Source organism: Mytilus californianus, unplaced genomic scaffold (assembly GCF_021869535.1).
Source record: "Mytilus californianus isolate M0D057914Y unplaced genomic scaffold, xbMytCali1.0.p SCAF_19, whole genome shotgun sequence".
NCBI lineage: Eukaryota > Metazoa > Mollusca > Bivalvia > Mytilida > Mytilidae > Mytilus > Mytilus californianus.
In genome coordinates this window covers 8,791,528-8,814,096 of record NW_026262667.1, presented here as the reverse complement: position 1 = coordinate 8,814,096, position 22,569 = coordinate 8,791,528, and the positions used below count along the sequence as shown (strand labels likewise).

The 22,569-nt window shown below is 30.9% G+C and overlaps 1 protein-coding gene across 1 annotated transcript in view; it reads right to left on the bottom strand.

The window, feature by feature from the left end:
- The window catches only part of LOC127727227 (E3 ubiquitin-protein ligase RNF123-like), a 65,489-nt gene extending 42,985 nt beyond the window's left edge, over positions 1-22,504 (bottom strand). The window contains exons 1-16 of the mRNA XM_052234701.1: positions 22,370-22,504; positions 21,307-21,382; positions 19,705-19,783; positions 19,019-19,101; positions 18,084-18,190; positions 15,697-15,751; positions 15,358-15,443; positions 13,371-13,457; positions 12,614-12,681; positions 11,555-11,680; positions 10,713-10,830; positions 10,186-10,302; positions 8,860-8,979; positions 4,425-4,517; positions 2,383-2,456; positions 1,260-1,353 (exon numbers count right to left, since the gene is read on the bottom strand). Of these exons, the coding sequence (XP_052090661.1) occupies positions 1,260-1,353; positions 2,383-2,456; positions 4,425-4,517; positions 8,860-8,979; positions 10,186-10,302; positions 10,713-10,830; positions 11,555-11,680; positions 12,614-12,681; positions 13,371-13,457; positions 15,358-15,443; positions 15,697-15,751; positions 18,084-18,190; positions 19,019-19,101; positions 19,705-19,783; positions 21,307-21,376 (1,377 nt within the window). The 5' untranslated portion in view covers positions 21,377-21,382; positions 22,370-22,504. The remainder of the gene's footprint in view (positions 1-1,259; positions 1,354-2,382; positions 2,457-4,424; positions 4,518-8,859; positions 8,980-10,185; positions 10,303-10,712; positions 10,831-11,554; positions 11,681-12,613; positions 12,682-13,370; positions 13,458-15,357; positions 15,444-15,696; positions 15,752-18,083; positions 18,191-19,018; positions 19,102-19,704; positions 19,784-21,306; positions 21,383-22,369) is intronic.
- Between the last annotated feature and the right edge of the window lie 65 nt (positions 22,505-22,569).

Sequence of the window (22,569 nt, the reverse complement as noted above, 5' to 3'; positions counted from 1 at the left end):
AGTTGACATTATACCATACTCTAAGAGTTATGAGGTTTTCCTGTACTGATTTTTATTCTATGTATTTTGTGTACCTTTTAAAAGTTCATATCATGGATGAAAAAGTATGTGTTTTTTATGGAGATGTATTACATGTGGTAAACCAACATAAAACATGCATAAAACGTAAATATTGCAGATAATTCATTTCATTAAAATAGCACCATACAAGAGAAAAATTTAATTGGATATCTATTTTACATCGATTAAATATGTTTTTTTGTCACCAACTTTTTCATCCATAAAATGTAAGTTCTAATAGTCTATTTTCATATTACCGACTTTTGACTTCGGATTATATAATTTGTCACCTGGTTACCTTGGACATCATGGTACTTGGTCAAGTAAGAGCAACCAAAATAAGTAAAATCAAACATATAATCGGTGTAATTTGAGGGGAAAGTTTACTGTTTTCCGATGATTTTGTAGTGAAAAAAAAATATTAACCAGGTAATTTTCCCCCAAAATTGTACCAATTGAAAGCTTGGTTTTACTTCTTTAGCTTGCTCTTACCTGACTTGGTACCATGATGTCCAAGGTAACCAGTCGACAAATTATATAATCCGGAGTCAAAAGTCGGTAATATGAAAATAGTCTATTTACATTGAGCATATGTTTTTTATCCGTAAAATGTCTCATTTTATATACTACACCTCTGCTTTATTGATTTTTGGAACGAACATCAGTAAATAAATTTCTGTACTATTTTTCCAGTGTAAGCATTTTTTTACTTCCTTTTTACTTGTAAAATCAGAAAAAAATAAAAAGAATCACTCAATCATCCATCTCCATTCCAAAGAAGAACACCATTTAAAAATCAACAAAAATGGTGTGGTTGTTCACTGAGAAGCCGAAAAAGTTGTTTGTACAAACCTACAGCCTATCCTCTAATCATTACAACATGACTGGTACAAACTCTACCAAATATTTATCATCTGCTTGCCTGTTACTTATCAATTCAAACCATATTACTGGTACAAACTCTACCAAATATTTATCATCTGGTTGCCTGTTACTTACCAATTCAAACCATATGACTGGTACAAACTCTACCAAATGTTTATCAATCTGGTTGCCTGTTACTTACCAATTCAAACCATATGACTGGTACAAACTCTACCAAATGTTTATCATCTGGTTGCCTGTTACTTACCAATTCAAACCATATGACTGGTACAAACTCTGACAACTGTTTATCAATCTGGTTGCCTGTTACTTACCAATTCAAACCATATGACTGGTACAAACTCTGACAACTGTTTATCATCTGGCGATTTAATATGCATAAACATGGCAAATTTGATTTTATCAAATCTTACTTGTGTTAAGGAAACTTTAATTCAATTTCAAGTGGCTTCCTAAATTTTAGAAGAAATAATAAAAGAAGCAGTAGTAAAGCGCTCTTCCTCCACAATAATGTAAGTGTAAAAAGATATCAGTTATTTCTATTAAAGCGTATCTATTCCTAGAAAGCCAGTAAATTATATTGGTGAAAACATTTCTCAGATGTGTCAACATCATGATTTTTAACAAGGTAATTTTTCTAGTTACATTATAATTTTGAGTATATTTTGCACTTAAGAACCGTCTAAACTGTAAATTCCAAATTATCCTGTAATGCTCACCTGGCATCTCTAGCCATGTCTCTGACTAAATAAAAAGAAAGTTGAACTGTAATCTTTGTTGAAAATTTGAAATTTTTGCATTTTAATATTTGTTTTTCTTTCTTTGTTATTTCAATTTCTTATTTATAATGAGAGTAGACAAGATTATTTGGATAAACTTTGAACTTAGACCATTTCTACATAGCTTGGATCAAACCAAGAAAGCAAGCGTTGTCGTGCAAAGCATAACTCCACTAGTAATTCAAAGTATAGACAAACAGGAGGAAGGCTTCTGACAGATAAAAAAACTCACATGTTACAACTCATAACTGTCTAGCTGTTGACCAAATAAGATCAAATGAAGTTATTCTGTACAGTAGTACTTGCGAATAGTGTGACAAAAAAATTTAAGTTCATTAAACAATAAGAAAAATTCAAATAATAAAAAATGTATCTGCAAACAGAAAGAAGCCTTTAAGAAGGAGTCTGACAGATCTGAAAAGTGCTCACATATTACAACTAATCACTGTTCAGCTGCCAGGCAAAAATAAAGTCATTCTGTTCATAAGTACCTGAGCAAAAGAATTATTTGTTGGATGAACAGACTCAGAGAGAGAGACAAGGTCAATGCAATATACACATGTAGCCCCCAAACACTAGATGTATGATAATATAATGCAGAAGAGAATACCAATTCTTTGCTAGAATATTATTACTGTGTCATAACAAAAAAGGATACAATACATTACTTAATAAATATCTTCTTGTTTGTTGATGATGAAGAATAGATAACAGCAAGTTTAAATAATCTTTCTGAAAAAAAATGACAAAACTATTATGAAACCATTACTGTAGTAATTTAACCATTTTTAAAACGTTTCAGGTGCACAACCTCAATATGTTTCTGGGATCTTGGTTGAAAACTGTCAAAAAAGTTGATTACACACAATTAGTACCGTCTTTTGTAAATTTTACTGAAAAATGACTACCAGTAGTTCCCAAATCTTGAAAAATAGGAAAAATTCCTCAAACAATTATCAATTAGCAGGTGCACACCTTTAATACATATGCAACCATAGTTGCCAACTGACATGATATTCGCGTGTAATACACGCTTTTTCGACGGTTTACACGCGAGGATTTTATCACATGGTGTGTACACGCTTTTCACCACTTTACACGCAATTACACGCTTTTTCGTTGTTTTGATTTTTTTGTTGTTAGTGATATCGCGATTCTCGGGTTTTTTCATTATAACACGATAAATACCGAAATTTCGAAGTAATTGTTTGGTGGCCATTGTTTATTTTTCTATATATGGACGAATAGCAAAAGCTCTTAAGGTAAGTAGTTTGTGATTAGTTTTTACGATTTTGGGACTTTCTTTCTTTCAAATTCACTTAGGGGAAATTTCCACAGAAAGAGGTAGCTTTCAGGACCTTAACCGTCGTCTAAAGAGCCGATTTCTAAGCGAAAACGATGTGTACGTACCAAGATTCAAGATTTATAAATTATATTTGGGAGTTCGAGTTTAAATCATCGAGGGACGAGTAACGCATTGTGCACTCTATGTTGCAATCATAACAATACATATGAGAGGAGAACTAAAATACATAGCTATTTAATTAAGCATTTAACAACTATAAAATATTTTTCTTTTTCAGTTTCAAATGTAGCCAACAGATTTCCACAGGCCATAGGGGATGGAAATATCACGGAACTGTTGGATCAGTTCTCATAGTATTAGCTGTCTTCTGATGAACTACCCAGTTTTGACCAGACAATAGCAACATATATTGTATAGTTTGTTGGGAGCAATTGCAGAGATCATAGATGACATTTTAGATGGCAAAAAAACATTATGACACTCTTTCAAAGCTTCATGAAGCTATTTTAGTTAAGCCAAATATCAATTCTGACTGTGAGAGATCATTTTCAATTATAAAGAAATTTACACTGAATTCTGATCAGAACTCGACAATGATATATTGTGTGCCTTGTTATCAAGTAAATGTAACCAAACCAGCAGGTGTTTGGCTATGTGCCTAGTGGTGTTGCTTTAAAAGCAGCAAAACAGACCACTGTTGAATACAATAAAAGTTTACAGATGAATATTGTTTTTTATATTAACAAATTTGCATATAATGTGAAATTATATGAACATTGTTCATATTAAAAAGTCCGCATCTACGTCACGCGTTTCACACGCTTTTTGACATGTCATGTCATGTTATGACATGATTTCTCATTGTCAGAGGTTGGCAAGTATGTATGCAACCTTTCTGTGAAGTTTCAAGGATCTGAGTTGTAAACTGTAGGAATATAGTACTCAAAATAGGTACACATTTTCCTCACCGCCTACTGCCTAACTTCCTGACATTACAATACTGTAAGCTGATTTTGCACTTGGTGCAACATAGCTAATAACCTTTGTTACTGTGTATATATCAATACCTATTTCACTAAAAAGAAACATTCCAATTTTTGCATAATATGGTGTCAGTGCCTTTCCAATTTTCCCTTACCAATTAAACAAACATAAAATAATTCTTTCCCTAGACTTAAGTATGTTTCACCATCTCAATGTGATTTCTGAACAGTATCATATTACTTTCAATTTTAGGTTTTCAACTGTTTTCTCTTTACTTAATTTACCAAGAATATTTGATTTTTTTAAAATGAATGCCATATCAACTGATAAAAGATTTATTATCATTCAAATGATTACAGATATATGAGTATGCTTTATTTTAACAGATCGATGTTTGGCCTAAAACTTACATGATATTTGAAGTCTGGTAAAGCTGGAGAAAATCTATACAGGGAAAGAAGTGAAACTGAAAGACTTTCCATACATCCCTTTATTTCAAAATCCTGTAATAAAATAATTGCAATTAAACAATAAAACAAAATTGAAGTCATCTGCTTATTTGATTAATACTATGTTATGTTGAAAGACTATCATATCAAGGTAAATACAAATGTATCAAACTAAAATTGGTGTATTTCATTTATGAAAAAAAGATTAGAAATATTAGTTTAAACAAATGATAAAATTTAGATATAACCAGATGCTTCAAATAACCAGACGACTCAAATAACCAGACGACTCAAATAACCAGAAGACTCAAATAACCAGACGACTCAAATAACCAGACGACTCAAATAACCAGATGACTCAAATAACCAGAAGACTCAAATAACCAGATGACTCAAATAACCAGACGACTCAAATAACTAGATGACTCAAATAACCAGAAGACTCAAATACCCAGACAACTCAAATAACCAGAAGACTCAAATAACCAGACGACTCAAATAACCAGACGACTCAAATAACCAGACGACTCAAATAACCAGATGACTCAAATAACCAGACGACTCAAATAACTAGATGACTCAAATAACCAGACGACTCACATAACCAGATGACTCAAATAACCAGACGACTCACATAACCAGATGACTCAAATAACCAGACGACTCAAATCACCAGACAACTCAAATCACCAGACGACTCAAATAACCATAAGACTCAAATAACCAGACAACTCAAATAACCAGACCACTCAAATAACCAGAAGACTCAAATAACCAGACAACTCAAATAACCAGACGACTCAAATAACCAGACGACTCAAATAAAATAACCAGAAGACTCAAATAACCAGAAGACTCAAATAACCAGAAGACTCAAATAACCAGACGACTCAAATAACCAGGCGAGCCTCAAATAACCAGACGACTCAAATAACCAGAAGACTCAAATAACCAGACAACTCAAATAACCAGAAGACTCAAATAACCAGACGACTCAAATAACCAGACAACTCAAATAAAATAACCAGAAGACTCAAATAACCAGACGACTCAAATAACCAAAAGACTCAAATAACCCTATGAATCAAATAACCAGACGACTCAAATAACCAGATGACTCAAATAACCAGACAACTCAAATAACCAGACGACTCAAATAAAATAACCAGAAGACTCAAATAACCAGAAGACTCAAATAACCAGACAACTCAAATAACCAGACGACTCAAATAACCAGAAGACTCAAATAACCAGACGACTCAAATAACCAGACGACTCAAATAACCAGACGACTCAAATAACCAGAAGACTCAAATAACCAGACAACTCAAATAACCAGACGACTCAAATAAAATAACCAGAAGACTCAAATAACCAGACGACTCAAATAACCCTATGAATCAAATAACCAGAAGACTCAAATAACAAGACAACTCAAATAACAAGACGACTCAAATAACCAGAAGACTCAAATAACCAGACGACTCAAATAACCAGACGACTCAAATAAAATAACCAGAAGACTCAAATAACCAGAAGACTCAAATAACTTGAAGACTCAAATAACCAGAAGACTCAAATAACCAGATGACTCAAATAACCAGAAGACTCAAATAACCAGAAGACATCTAGAGGTCAACATACAGTCTAGTGTATGTACACTATGTCAAGCTATACATTAAACAAAATATATCAAAGATCTGCCATTTATTGTATGTATTCTCCAATAACAAAACAAACATTGATACATTCATGACAAAAGACAAGCACAGAAGAGGTTCCAGGCTTGAGACATCCACATGAATATTCATTTTTTAAAGATTCTACATGAATTAACTAAGTACAAAGCCTTCTTCATGTAATAAATGTCATATTGTAATTAAATATTCAATTTCTTTATGTAAATATTTAAAATGATTTTTTATTTTTTTTATTCAAACAGGGATATATGAATTTGCATATCTTTAAAATTTTATTTATATTTCAAACAAAGACCCACAGATTAATGTATCCCACAAAATTTCTTGTTTTCTCTATCCCTAAAAATTGATTTCTTTGAATTCAAATAAATTCACAGTAATCAGAAATACATGTATTACATCATTTTATCAAGGTATCCTTTTCTCATCATCTTATTATTCCAAATACAAAATATATCAATTACTTTAGGTTGTAGATCACCAGAATATTTTAAATTGAGGAACTTAATTGTTGTTTTGTTGTTTATGAGGATTTATATAAAAACAATACTGATACAAACCTGCATTAATGACCACATTAGATCAAACATATTACATATTAGTGACTGTTCCTCTATATAAAACAATACTGAAACAAACCTGCATTAATGACCACATTAGATCAAACATGTTACATATTAGTGACTGTTCCTCTATATAAAACAATACTGAAACAAACCTGCATTAATGACCACATTAGATCAAACATGTTACATATTAGTGACTGTTCCTCTATATAAATCAATACTGTTACAAACCTGCATTAATGACCACATTAGATCAAACATGTTACATATTAGTGACTGTTCCTCTATATAAAACAATACTGATACAAACCTGCATTAATGACCACATTAGATCAAACATGTTAACATATTAGTGACTGTTCCTCTATATAAATCAATACTGTTACAAACCTGCATTAATGACCACATTAGATCAAACAAGTTACATATTAGTGACTGTTTCTCTATACAAAACAATACTGTTACAAACCTGCATTAATGACCACATTAGATCAAACATATTACATATTAGTGACTGTTCCTCTATATAAATCAATACTGTTACAAACCTGCATTAATGACCACATTAGATCAAACATGTTACATATTAGTGACTGTTTCTCTATACAAAACAATACTGTTACAAACCTGCATTAATGACCACATTAGATCAAACATATTACATATTAGTGACTGTTCCTCTATACAAAACAATACTGTTACAAACCTGCATTAATGACCACATTAGATCAAACATGTTACATATTAGTGACTGTTCCTCTATATAAAACAATACTGTTACAAACCTGCATTAATGACCACATTAGATCAAACATATTACATATTAGTGACTGTTCCTCTCTATAAAACAATACTGAAACAAACCTGCATTAATGACCACATTAGATCAAACATGTTACATATTAGTGACTGTTCCTCTATATAAAACAATACTGACACAAACCTGCATTAATGACCACATTAGATCAAACATGTTACATATTAGTGACTGTTCCTCTATATAAAACAATACTGTTACAAACCTGCATTAATGACCACATTAGATCAAACATGTTACATATTAGTGACTGTTCCTCTATATAAAACAATACTGAGACAAACCTGCATTAATGACCACATTAGATCAAACATGTTTCATATTAGTGACTGTTCCTCTATATAAAACAATACTGTTGCAAACCTGCATTAATGACCACATTAGAGCAAACATATTATATATTAGTGACTGTTCCTCTCTATAAAACAATACTGAGACAAACCTGCATTAATGACCACATTAGATCAAACATGTTACATATTAGTGACTGTTCCTCTATATAAATCAATACTGTTACAAACCTGCATTAATGACCACATTAGATCAAACATGTTAACATATTAGTGACTGTTCCTCTATATAAAACAATACTGATACAAACCTGCATTAATGACCACATTAGATCAAACATGTTAACATATTAGTGACTCTTCCTCTATATAAAACAATACTGATACAAACCTGCATTAATGACCACATCAGATCAAACATATTACATATTAGTGACTGTTCCTCTATATAAATCAATACTGTTACAAACCTGCATTAATGACCACATTAGATCAAACATGTTACATATTAGTGACTGTTCCTCTATATAAAACAATACTGTTACAAACCTGCATTAATGACCACATTAGATCAAACATATTACATATAAGTGACTGTTCCTCTATATAAAACAATACTGTTACAAACCTGCATTAATGACCACATGAGATCAAACATATTACATATTAGTGACTGTTCCTCTATATAAATCAATACTGTTACAAACCTGCATTAATGACCACATTAGATCAAACATATTACATATTAGTGACTGTTCCTCTATATAAAACAATACTGTTACAAACCTGCATTAATGACCACATTAGATCAAACATGTTACATATTAGTGACTGTTCCTCTATATAAAACAATACTGTTACAAACCTGCATTAATGACCACATTAGATCAAACATGTTACATATTAGTGACTGTTCCTCTATATAAAACAATACTGATACAAACCTGCATTAATGACCACATTAGATCAAACATGTTACATATTAGTGACTGTTCCTCTATATAAAACAATACTGTTACAAACCTGCATTAATGACCACATTAGATCAAACATGTTACATATTAGTGACTGTTCCTCTTTTACATGGCTGTTGATTCTCAATAAAAACTTTATCAGACATTGTTCTACTATATATGCATTTTTCTGGAAAAAAAAGAAACTTTGAAATTAAAATGATGGCGCTCAAAGACGTCCTGATTCTACATCTTATGTTATCTGATATACATACAAACATTAAACGTTAAAAATCAGAACTCATTCAATCATAATATACATGTATCAGTGTCTGATCTCTCTCTCTTTCAGTGTCTGAGATAAGTTTCTTGATGCATACTGTCTTTGAGTGATACTCCTCTATCTATTACAAACTAACAATGAAACGACATTTTTACTAAACTTTTATTTTGTTATTATGTCAGCTAGAAAAGTTCATTCAACTGAGTTTTGTCTTATGTTCTTTTATTTTCTCCATTGATTTTTTATGTTTAATTGCTGAACTTTTTTGGTGTGAAGAAGGTATGTTTAATGAACTTACTACTGGTAGATTTAAATTGAAACAGCTGAACTGTGTGTTATTGCTCACTAATGATATCCAAACTATAAGTTCTAGTTGGTGTGTGACAGATGTAAAAAACTATAGCATGCTTGAAATGCATCGAAAATTTCATACATTGCCATTATGTTTTTAAGAATACACAAGTATTCTGTAACAGGAAGTTAATGAGAGATGAATCTTAAATGAATCACACATTATACCACGCACTCATGAAACTTTCAAGAAGTTCTAATTTGTAGTTAATAAGAAAAATATGACCTAAATATTATAGGATGGACAGACAGAAACAATGATGGATGGATGGACAGACCTTAACCAATATATCCCTCTTTGGAGCAGGGGAGGGGTCTTAGTGGCTGAGTGGTGGATTAGTTTATATATTGTATCACTAGCATGTCAACACTGAGGTTGTGAGTCCAAACCCACAACATGGCAGGTGCTTTTGACTCCAGTCTTAATTGACTAAGATTGTCAGTATTCCTGCAGAAGGTTAATGGTTCTCTCCGGGCTTCTTCCACAGATAAAAAGTTACAGCTACAATATAGCCAATAGTGCTGATAGTTGTGTTGCACACCAACTATCAATCAATCAATCAATCATTTGGACGAGGGTAAAATGACATGTTACATCTTTCTAATTATCAATTGATTTTCAATTAACTACTCATGTAAATTTATTGTTAATAATTCTTTTGCTTCTATTTAATGGATGTAATTTACAGAATATACAATTTATTGCCATCTAAATAAATCATTAAAGTTATTCAGTTCAGATCACAAAAATAGAATACTTACAAGTAATGGGGCTAGCTGGTCAAACAAATGAGCTGCAACTAATAAAGTTGTACAAGATTTACTTGGGTGATGTCCAAGTGATGTATCATCTGCTTTCAACAAAGTGTCTTCTGGAAACTATCAAAATATATGATATTATTTGGTCAATTAAATTTAGTTCCTGAAAAATTTGCAAACAATCAGAAGTACTGCTAATATATTGAAAATTGTGCTTATATTCAAGAACATTTACAATGATGGACATCACTAATAGTGATCATCAGATTCAGATTCATATAAAACCTACTAAAATATACTAAACTAACATAATTTCTGCTTTTAAAGTTAGTCATCACTGACAAAGATTTTGTTTTACAAACTATCTTAAGCAGGGCATACAATCATTTTTGCTGAAACAATTTACATAATGGCTCTAAAATTTAATTTGAAAATATAAAAAAATAATGTATTTTTCCTCTAATGACGATAAAGGTTTATTTTTTAAAACTAGTCACTATTTCAATAATCATATGTTTATATATACTAACCTGATCACCTGAATTTACATAAGGAAGGAGATTTTCCATGTAGTCCAACAGATACCAAGCTTTAGCTATATCATCAGTAGGTGGGTCCTGTAAGGGTCTATAACCCTCCACTGGGTATGTAAGGCAAGTTAAGGTCAATCATGATTGTCTACTCAATTAATTTTTTTTTTAAATCAAAAATATGAAACACTTTCAGCTTAACTATATTTTGATCATTCAATAATCCACCCTAATACATGTATATAAATTGATTACTGGTATATAATAAAGGCCTATGAACTGTTAACCTGCATTCAAATTATTGATTTCCCTTAATTTCATAAAAGGAAACAGTATGGCATGATTATAGATTATGAAATTGTTAGGAACTTCATAAAATTCTCTCTTTTTCACTAACATCAATAAGAAACCTCTCATAAAAAAGTACTTAAAAAAAGAGGGCCTCAAAATAGTCGTCACACTGATATGTACTGATAGTAATGCAACTCCATACAAAATATCATTGATCTATCACAAGTAGTTCCTATCAATCTAACTTAAGCAGAAAATTTATCTTTGAAAATTGCTAATTAATTCAAAGTCACTAGACCATTGCCTAGGGATCAGGGCCTCAAAAAAGTCGTCAAACTAATATGTACTGATAGTAATGCAACTTCATACAAAATATCATTGATCTATCACAAGTAGTTCCTTTCAAACTAACTTAATCAGTAAACTTAACAATTGTTGACGCCGTTGTCGCAGCCAGAAAAGCAATCCTTAAGTCTTGCTTTCCGCAATTTTCGTCACAGGCAAGACAAATACTAATCTCACTTTGTACCCCAAAAATTTAATCTGGATATCTGAGAGGTGTTGCTCCAAAATTGGCTCTAAGATTTTCTGATGCTGCCAAACTAACTGCAGGGAAATACGCATATCCTGGTCCAAGATTTATATTCGTAAAAGCTTTTCCCATATTTTTACCATTCCTAAAAAATAGGAAAGATATTAGAATCTTTATGGCATTTCTGATCTGTATGTAATTGTAAAGGGCATACAAGCAGTGGTTTACTTTATACAGGTGTTTAATAAGGCTATATCATCCAGATTTAACAAATATTTTTCTTCTGAACGCCAAGGTAAATTAGTGCTATTTTTATTGCTTTAAAATGTTTGACTCCTTTGTTAATTAAAAATTCTGTTAAACAAATTCTCAAATGGATCTTTTTACAATTGTATTCAGACACATAGCATTGGTTCTTTAAAGGTTTAAGTTATATGCATGTGAATAACATGAACTAACTTGCCTATAACACTGTCTATCTTGCCTATAAAGGGTGTCATACTTGCCTATATAAAGTGTCATACTTGCCTTTAAATAGAGGAATACTTACATATATAACGTGTCATACCTGCCTTTAAATATAGGAATACTTACATATATAACGTGTCATACCTGCCTTTAAATAGAGGAATACTTACATATATAACGTGTCATACCTGCCTTTAAATAGAGGAATACTTACATATATAAAGTGTCATACTTGCCTTTAAATATAGGAATACTTACATATATAACGTGTCATACCTGCCTTTAAATAGAGGAATACTTACATATATAACGTGTCATACCTGCCTTTAAATAGAGGAATACTTACATATATAACGTGTCATACTTGCCTTTAAATAGAGGAATACTTACATATATAACGTGTCATACCTGCCTTTAAATAGAGGAATACTTACATATATAAAGTGTCATACTTGCCTTTAAATAGAGGAATACTTACATATATAACGTGTCATACCTGCCTTTAAATAGAGGAATACTTACATATATAACGTGTCATACTTGCCTTTAAATAGAGGAATACTTACATATATAACGTGTCATACCTGCCTATCAAAGGTGTCATACTTGCCTATAAAAGGTAACTGTTCCTTCATCACAATCGATAGCACAACTAATTATATCCCCTGTGGTCCATGCCTGACAAAGTATAAAGAGTACATTATAAATATTGTACAGTAACACAATCTATATGTCCTCTAGAACATAGTCAGAGTCAGTGTACTATTTCTAGCTGTGACAAATAAATGTAAGAGATATAAACTTAATTTTGAGTAACAGCAGAAAAGGGTTATTGTAAAAGTATTGATGAATTTGACACTCATTTAATTCATTTTAAAACTAACTGAGTAAAGATTTAAATTATTCAAAGATTTCACATCTTAAATATGTATGTCCTTGCATGAATAATATTATGATACTTTGATTCCAATGTGAAATAAAAAGCCAAAAAAAATTCTGAAAATTCTGAAGACATATGAAAAGAATTCTGGTATGGGTTTTTAATTTGCATATAATATAAGAATGAATGAGACTATGTTTGGTGTAAATTGGTCCAGTGATTCCTCAAAGTAATTTGTTCAATACTTTTTATTGATGGATAATAAGATAAACCAAGCAAAAGTTGGCAAAAGTTAAAGTTGAGCAAAACACATCTAAAATCATTAACAGACTTTGGAATAATATTATTTTTTCAGTTTGCCTTTTCACATAATTTCAGATTTACTCAAAAACTTAACAAGTAAACATGTTAAATCAGCATATACATGTATGTTGACAACAATCTTGATCTTCAATTCAGGAATAGACAATAAATACATTATTGATACCTCTCCATATCTTTGTGTTGTTTTATTCCATTTTCTGACACGGTTCCCATCAAAAGCATATGAATCAACCGTGTCTCCCACACCTTCCTGTGTAAATGACAATCAAATTTGTTAATGTGGAGCGACATATCTTCCTGCCAACTGTTAACTTGTCAGCTATTACATTTAAATCTAACTCAGGATGTTGGGCAGGAAAAATCAGGTTTCCTATTTATATTTAACATACTGAACATGGTTGACATAAGACCTGCTGCTTGTTAATCATTTATTCATCCTAAAGTTATATTACTTAAACCTGTTTTGACATAAATTAGAGGACATCAATTTCATTTGATATCTTGACTTAACAAGGGAAAATATGCAAAAGTAATTGTTGTATTCTGTCAATAGCAAGAATTTTAAAACTCCAAAAAAGGGCAGCAAGATTAATTCTAGATGCAGATCCTTTATCCCCCTCAGCCCCCTTATTTAAAAAACTTGGGTGGATGACAGTTGACAATAGAATAAAATACCACAAATATTTACTTCTATATAAATGTATGCATATGGAAGCACCAATGTACCTAGTTCAAAAGTTTAAACTGAAATCAGATAAAAATCCTTACTCCCTGAGAGGCGTCACTCAAGGTAATCTGATAGTTCCTAAGCCAAAAGCTGAGCTATTTAAGAAATCTTTTGTTTATTCTGGATCAGTGTTATGGAATGGACTACCACACAAAATGCGTAAAGCTCAAAACACTTATACTTTTAAACAAAGTATCAAGAAGTACTTAACACAGTCCTGATAAGATTATATTTTCTACAATGTATTTGTATATTCTTTTATTTTTATTTGTATTTGATTTTTTGACTACATGTACATCTTGAACAGCCTTATATCTTATCATGTTAGTAATATTACATTGAACTAATTGACTGTAAATTAACTTTGTGTAAATATCTGTTTTTGATTGTATTGTAATTTGTATGTGAGGGCCTCAGGGAAGATTAGTTTATTGTAACTAACTGAGTTTACCCTCTTTAAATAAAGAATTTATTATTATTATTATTATTATTATTATAATAAACAAGGTCAAGTTTCAAAATCATTCTCAAAAATCTGAATCTTGAGACATTAGTTAATGAATTTCAAGTAGGAACTAGGTCTAAAAGTCTGCTCAATGGATAAAGTTATAAATGCTTTTGGATGTAAAATAATTACAGGTGTGCTATAACACGGGATTCACTGTAGCTAACGGCAGACGCGGTGGCGATACGAATGGTAAATTCATGTTTTGTAATAGTAAAGGCACAAGTGTCAACAATTATCTTCTTGTGTCTCCGAGCAATTATGGTATTATAAGTGACTTTGAAGTTCTAGAAATGAATGAGTTTTCAGATCATATGCCTTTATTTTTTTTAACTTAACTTTTCCACTATATGTCCAAAGATAACAAATACTACAACACACAATTTCATTAAATGGGAAACTAATAAAAATGATGAGTATGCACAAATGTTACAACTTCATAGAGAAATACTATTGTCAGTTGTGAATGAAATTACTTCAGATGTCGACATACATAATGTTGTAAGGGAGATAACTCTTATTATTTACGATAGCGCTTTCAAAGTGTTTGGACAATCAGTTTCTATTCGTAAAACATAAATCGCCAAAGACTTTGCTGGATACATTAGGTTGTACAATAACATTGTAGATAAAATGTATAATGACTTAGATTGTTGTTGTCAATAAACTGTGGTTCTTTCCTAATCTTATGCATTATTTTGCATTTTTCATATTTACTATACAAAATAAACATTACAATGATTTGAATTATCTAATATTGTCTTCCATTTTTCTTTTTTTTTTTAATCAAACACCAACTGACTTTTAAGTTATATTCGATGAAAAAACAAATTATGTGATAGCCAACATATTTTCTAACAAAAACGTTTATTTTAAAGCAAAATACTAAGTACCCGTATATAGAAAATGTATCTTTACCTCATGAAAAAATTTACAATTAATTGTGCACCATCCAATCTGCATCATTCCTTCTGATCCTAACATCACTTCATAGACCCATTTACCTGAAAAAAAATGATAACTTTGACAGTAATTGTCATTCTTTAATGTCTGTTAAGGAATCTTTATGTGAAGTTTCAGCGACTATTGGAGGAATTGATTACACAAATTAGGTACCCACTTTTCTGTGATCAATCGCCTGCAATCTGCCCAACATTGCCATTCAATAAGCAGGTTCTGGACTTCTTCTATCCAGTTGACAAATTCAAGAACTCTCATATATCTAATTGCCTCAATAGAAAGTAATGAATTACCTACCCTTGAAGACACAGCAGTTGGCTCGAATGGTACTAAAATTGCTACAACTTGTGACCTGAAACAGGAATGTAGTTTTATATCATAATAAATGTTTTATTAAATAAACTGTTAACACAGAGATATGTCTCGCCTATTTGTTATTTTGATAATGCAAATGTTGAAATTAAAATAGCAATACTTTAACATGTAAGTTATGCAAATATTCAAAGTCAATGAACCATGACTGAAGGTACAGGGCTAAACAATCTCCATGGAAATGAGATGTGCCAATGCTAATACAACTGCAAACTAAATACCATTGACTTTTCATAAGTCGTTCCCTTTAAACAAACCTAAACACAAACATTAACTTGTAAACTATGTAAAAGTTTCAAAGTCAATGAACCATAATTAGGGGGTGGGGTTATATATAATCTCCATGGAAATGAAACTTGCAAATGCCAATACATTTGCATACCGAATATCATTGACTTAACATTAGTGGTTCATCTCGAACTGACCTAATCACAAACCAATACATGTAAACTAAGCAAAAGTTTCAAAGTCGACCATGACTTATGAGTAAGGACCAAATATTCTCCATGGAAATGAGATGTGCTAATGCTTATACAACTGCATACCAATTATCATTGACCTACCACTAACAGTTACCCTTAAACTGACCTAACCACAAACTAATACATTAAAACTAAGCAAAAGTTTCAAAGTCAATAGACCATGAATGAGGGGGCAGGGCTAAATAATCTCCATGGTAATGAGATGTGCCAATGTTAATACAACTGCATACCAAATATCATTGACCTACCACTAGTGGTTCCCCATAAACTGACCTAATCACAAACTAATACATGTAAACTAAGCAAAGTTTCAAAGTCAATAGACCTTGACTGAGGGGGCAGGGCCAAATAATCTCCATGGTAATGAGATGTGCCAATGCTAATACAACTGCATACCAAATATTATTGACCTACCACAAGTGGTTCACCATGAACTAGACCTAATCACAAACTAATACATTGTTGACGCCGCCGGCGTCGCCGCCACCGGAAACAGCATACCTATGTCTCGCTTTTTGACTCCGTCAAGGCGAGACAAAAACCAAATTGAACTATTTTTTTCTGAAATGATGTAATCAGTTTAAGTATTTCAGATTGTATTTATTCAGCATATTTACCATAAAAAAAAAAAAAAAAAAAGATTATGTTGGAATATACATGATAAAACTGCTGCAATTAATTAATCTTGAGTTCTACTATGCCTACATTGTTTCCTTTATACTGAATTATTCTTTAATTAGTGTCTTATTTGTTGTGGAATGCATAAATACCCTGCCACATCCTGTCTGTGTTTTCATTAGATGTTTTCTGCTTTGTATCGATCTGATAAGTTAAGCCCTTTTCCACTGATTTTTATAGTTTGTTCTAATGTTTTACTGTAACACCACTGTCCTAGGTTAGGGGGAGGGTTTAGGACAGCAAACTAGTTTTACCCTGCCACATGCTATATGTGCCTGTCCCAAAACAGGTGCCTGTAGTTCAGTGGTTGTCGTTGGTTTATGTCTGTCATATTTGATATTCGAAATTGTTTTGTTATGAATTAGGCCATTAGTTTTCTCAATTGAATTGTTTCATATTTTTCATGGTGAGCCTTTTATAGCGGACTATATTTCCTTATTCTTATATAATCAAGATCTATGCTACTAACTTTAAAACTTAAAAGGGTTCATACATTCATAATGTCTAAGTGTAGTTTCAATTTGAAGAAAATATCAATGAGACAGAAATCAAGCAATGCTTAAATTCAGACAAGACCAAATTTGGTGATGACTGAAATTTTGGACTCAAGCTGTATTGTAGAAAAGACCAAGTATTGTGACTAGATACTTATCCCATGCTCTTTCATATTGTCAAATTTGTTACCTTATTTAGTTGTTGAACTACAATGTAATACAAAAGCAACAAATAGATACAAAAGTGTAAAATAATTCATTATCTAGATCAATACAACCACAAAAGTTGTACAATAAATGCACCTAATGAGGATGTGTTAACTTTTGACAAAGCTGATGTCAATTAACACAACTGTTATCCATTAAACAATGTGTATATTTGTGGTTCAGATTTTAACAATTTAAAGGAATTATCATAATTTATACATGCACTTTATATTTTGAAATATTACATCTGCCCTATTAAAATAACTTTACATTTATTTATTACCAATCTTTTGCTGATGAATTTGTCCCAACCTATTTTCCAGTAGCAGTGCACATTTATCACCCTCATCTTTTTGTCCTGAAGATGCAGTTAATATTTGTCTTTGGACATAAATCAAACAATCGAAATATTTTGCCTGTGAGCAAGCAAACAGATACTTATGAAACTAACTTCGAGTCTGTGTGATTCAACAGCTACTATCCCACTTCCTCCATTGGATCTGAAGTCAAACACAACTTCTGAAGGACCAATTCTTCCAGATGTGTTTTCTTTATTTCCTTCAAAAATCAATTATGGTTTTAGCACAAAGCAAAATAGAACTTAAGACTTATACATACTTTTGTTGATTACTCAAAATCATAGAGACAGAAGGAATAAATACCAAAATTTCATATTTGCAGGTAAGGATATTGTAAACCCATCAATTTTCATGTACATCTATCTCATTTCTATTTTTTTTAAATTTATACTTTTAAAATAGTAAGTTTTGGGTTGCTGTCTGTCTGTCATACATGTATGTATCTATTTATTGTTTGTCATAACCGCACGTTGACTTTTTCTTTTGAATTGTTTCACATTTTGTTCTGTTGGGACCTTTTATAGCTGATTATACAGTATAGGTTTTGCTCATTGTTGAAGGCTATACAATGACCTAATCCTTTTATAGTCATTAATATGAAAATAAGGAGATGTGGTAATATTGCCAATGAGACAACTTTCCAAAAGAGACCAAATGACATAGAAATTAACAACTATAGGTCACCGCTTCATTTGAACTCTGTTAGATAGTTGTCTCATTGACAATCATACTACATCTCCTGATCTTTTTTATTTATTTGTAATACAGTCAAAGGCAATCATCCTGTATCAGCCATCAGTGATGATGTCCATATCAGTCATGGCTTCATTTAACCCAAAAATCTGTATTATGGTACATCATGGCATGTCACACTAAAACATCTTTTTTTATAAAGTATATATATAATATGGCTTTTCAATATCACACACCCTATCAACCCTCCTCCAATTTAATCTCATGAGCTTATATTTTAGCCTCAGGTTGATATTGAAAAATCCATACTATATTTTCTATAGATTTTTCTTACCTTTCTTTACTCTGCTGTCAGATTTAGGATTTTCAAGAACATTGCCAAGGAAATACTGTAAATTCATTAAACCTGTTGGCTTGCTGAAAGTATTAATGTCATTACAAACAAATAATTATAGACAATATATCACATTAAAAAAACTTTAATTGGCAATCTTTTCACAAAGTGTAAATTTGTGCTTTTGTCCTATTCAACAAATGGGACCTATACTGAAACTAACAAATTGTTGGTATAAGCTTTAAATTTAAAGAAACAGTACAACAAAATCAGACACAAAAAAAATCAAAAGTTAAAATTTTGGATGTTGGTCTCTTAGGTTTACTTTCAAATGCTGTAAAATTAATTCTTATTAAGAATTGATAAATAAAATACTCATTTCAAATAGATGATAAATATAAAAGGAACATAAAATATTGTGAAAAATATTTTCTTCGCATCTTTTCCAGCTTCTGTTTTCCATATTTGGTTGTGGACAGGAGAATCCCTCAAATCAATATATATGTGCATATTTTTGTGCCACATTACAATTTGTTTATTGAATTTAATGAGAAATGGTTCATTAAAACAAAGTCATTAGATTTAACCAAGTGTTAATGGAAGAATGTTAATATCCCTATTCCATAATAGTAAGTATAAAGACAAATTTTTTATGGTCATTTAAAAATCATTGCCACATTTTTTACCTTGTTTCATACACAGCAGCTGTAGCCCCTTCTTCTTTATGATGAAATACAACATCAAGAATTTCTCGCAGGTAAGGGTCTATAATAAAAAATGTAATAATGTAACAATGCTAATTTGTAAAAGTAAATTGCAAAATTGTAACCTTATATAGATTGCATATGCATTTTAAGGCTGTATAATAACTGCTTTATATATATAAAATTGAAATGAATTTCATCTATTTCCTTTCTACATATATATATTAGTCAACACAAAACTACCTTGAATTTAAAACTACTGTCCTGTTTTAATCAGTTTTATAGTGTTTAAATTCATAACTTTACACAATTATATAATTATTATGTCAAAATTAAATAAAAAGAGTAAGAAATTACCAGCAGGATAGCTAAAACAATGAGCCAAAGAAAAACAAATAATAATATGAATCAAAGCGCTTGTAAGCACTGAAGGATAAAGATTGCTATAATTTATCAGTGGGAAGTAAAAGTAAACATTGCATTGTATAAAGCATTGGTTGTAGTTGATTCAACTACAATTATGAACAAAGGAAGATAATTTCAATTTTAAAGATAACTTTAACAATGACATCATTGATATTTTTAGAACAGATATTAGATCCCTGCACCTTGCACAATGTAATTTTTCTTGACAAGTATAACATCATTTTGTAACTTGAATATCTGAGCATATATTTCATTAATAAATTTCTGAAAATATTCATGGATAAGATGTTTAGAATGTTATGAGCAATGCACTATATTTTGTGTATCTCAAAAGTAGTGATAAACCTTGGAAGATTTAGATATTTAGTCAGTACCATAGGGTTTTGATTGCATTTCATGCAATCTTTACCAAAAAACAACAACAAGACAAACAAGTCCACAAAACACTGCACAGAAAACTAAAGATTAAGCAATGTTACAAAGTAAACGAGGGTAATGTAATTTCTTCAGTTTCTCATTCTTTACAGAATTAAAATTGGTTTTGAATGAACAGTTTATAAAACTTTGAAAACTGACTTTTTTTTTAACTAATTATTTGTTCTTAAATTGCATTCAAAGTAATTTTTGATAGTGAAAATAGTAATACCAATACAATATACTGATTTTTAAGGGTGAAGGCAATGAGCCAATTGTTGTTTTATAAAGTTCATATGTGAGGCATTTACCTGACCTGATACTACACATTAATTTCTGTAATACTCAATTTCACAATCATTCACTCATAATATTGTTAATCAAAGACACTAACTATTATTTTAATACATGTACTTTTTTATTCAGTAAATAACTTACTTTATGTATTGTATTAAGAGAAAAATTGTTAAAAGTAAAATCACCAGATAGCTGAAAATCAAAAAAAAAACTATAACTTTAAGGAAGTTTTTCATAATAAATGGAGAAAAAATGACAAAGAATAATTAAACAATATATTCAGACTATAGAATAGTATTCATTATTGTGTCACTCATAAAAAATATACAAACAAAAAATGTTACCCTTATCTATAGAATTCAAATAAATCAGAACATATCTTTTATAATTCAAATTACACACAAAATTTAAACAGTGACCATTATTTTGTTTGACTTCTTAAACTACCTTCTGAACCAGTATCCTGATCTTGTTCTGATCTGACATAAATCCCTCCCTTGTATGCTGCTTCAGCCATTTTAACCTGTTAATGAAAGGTATTAAAATCAGACAACTAGATAATCATGCACAAATAAACTTGTGCACATGCTGTTTACTGATAATGATTACATTTTATTGTGAAAGATTATGGTTTTAAAACAGCTATCATATAAGCTTAACATTGTCAGGTGCAATTTGCTAGATTGACATGTACATTTGTACACCTTTAAATACAATCATTTCAAACACTAACCATCCAAACGCTGCCAGACAAAAATCAACACCTCACAATCATTTCATACACTAACTATAGTTACCTATTGCTTATAGTATCTGAAAAACAGACCTTACCACGAAAAACTTAATGTTGACCAATAAACCATGATATGCCATGAAAATGAGGTCAAGGTGAGATGAAACCTGCCAGACGGACATATACATGTCATGTATACCTTTCAAACAATCCATACCCCAAATACAAAATGTATTGTAGACCTATTGCTATTAGTATTTGAGATATGGTCTTAACCACAAACATTTAATTAACATTGATCTCTGATTAATGACATATTGAAAAGACAGTATTTTTTTCCCAAATTGTTTTAAAGAATCATTTTGATCATTGTATATAAATTTAATGTAATTATTCAGCTCAGCTTTGGGCGCTGTGATAAGCAATAAAATACTATTCTTTTCTTTTGAAGACTGTATGTTGTCCTCTAATTGTCACATATACATGTGAAATGTTAGTGTTTGGGTTATCTGAATCAAGTGAAATACATGTATCTGTAAAGGGGGAAAAGGCATCAACAGGTGTTCAATTTACAATATTGGTGCAAATTTATTCAAAAGAGAATCCTTCGAAAGTACACTTCACATGCATAATATCAAATGTAGGCCTTATTTAAATATAATATATCACGTCGTCTGCTAATCTGTAACAGATATTTTGTTTGGACTTGAAAGTTGAATATATCACAATTTTACGACGCAAAATTACAAAATAATGGAAAATCATTTGCCAACATACAACTATTAGATGTGGCTAAATGAATATCAAGATGTCAATCGTCTATTCATTTTAAATATTCTTGCACAGATCACCCTATTTATGTTTTGTTTTGGTACACTTGACCAGTGATTTGAACCAGGAAGTGCCTAACAACTCAACTTTATGTAACCGGAAATGGTCACACCTAAAGTACTATTTTTTTAATTTATTTCAGCATA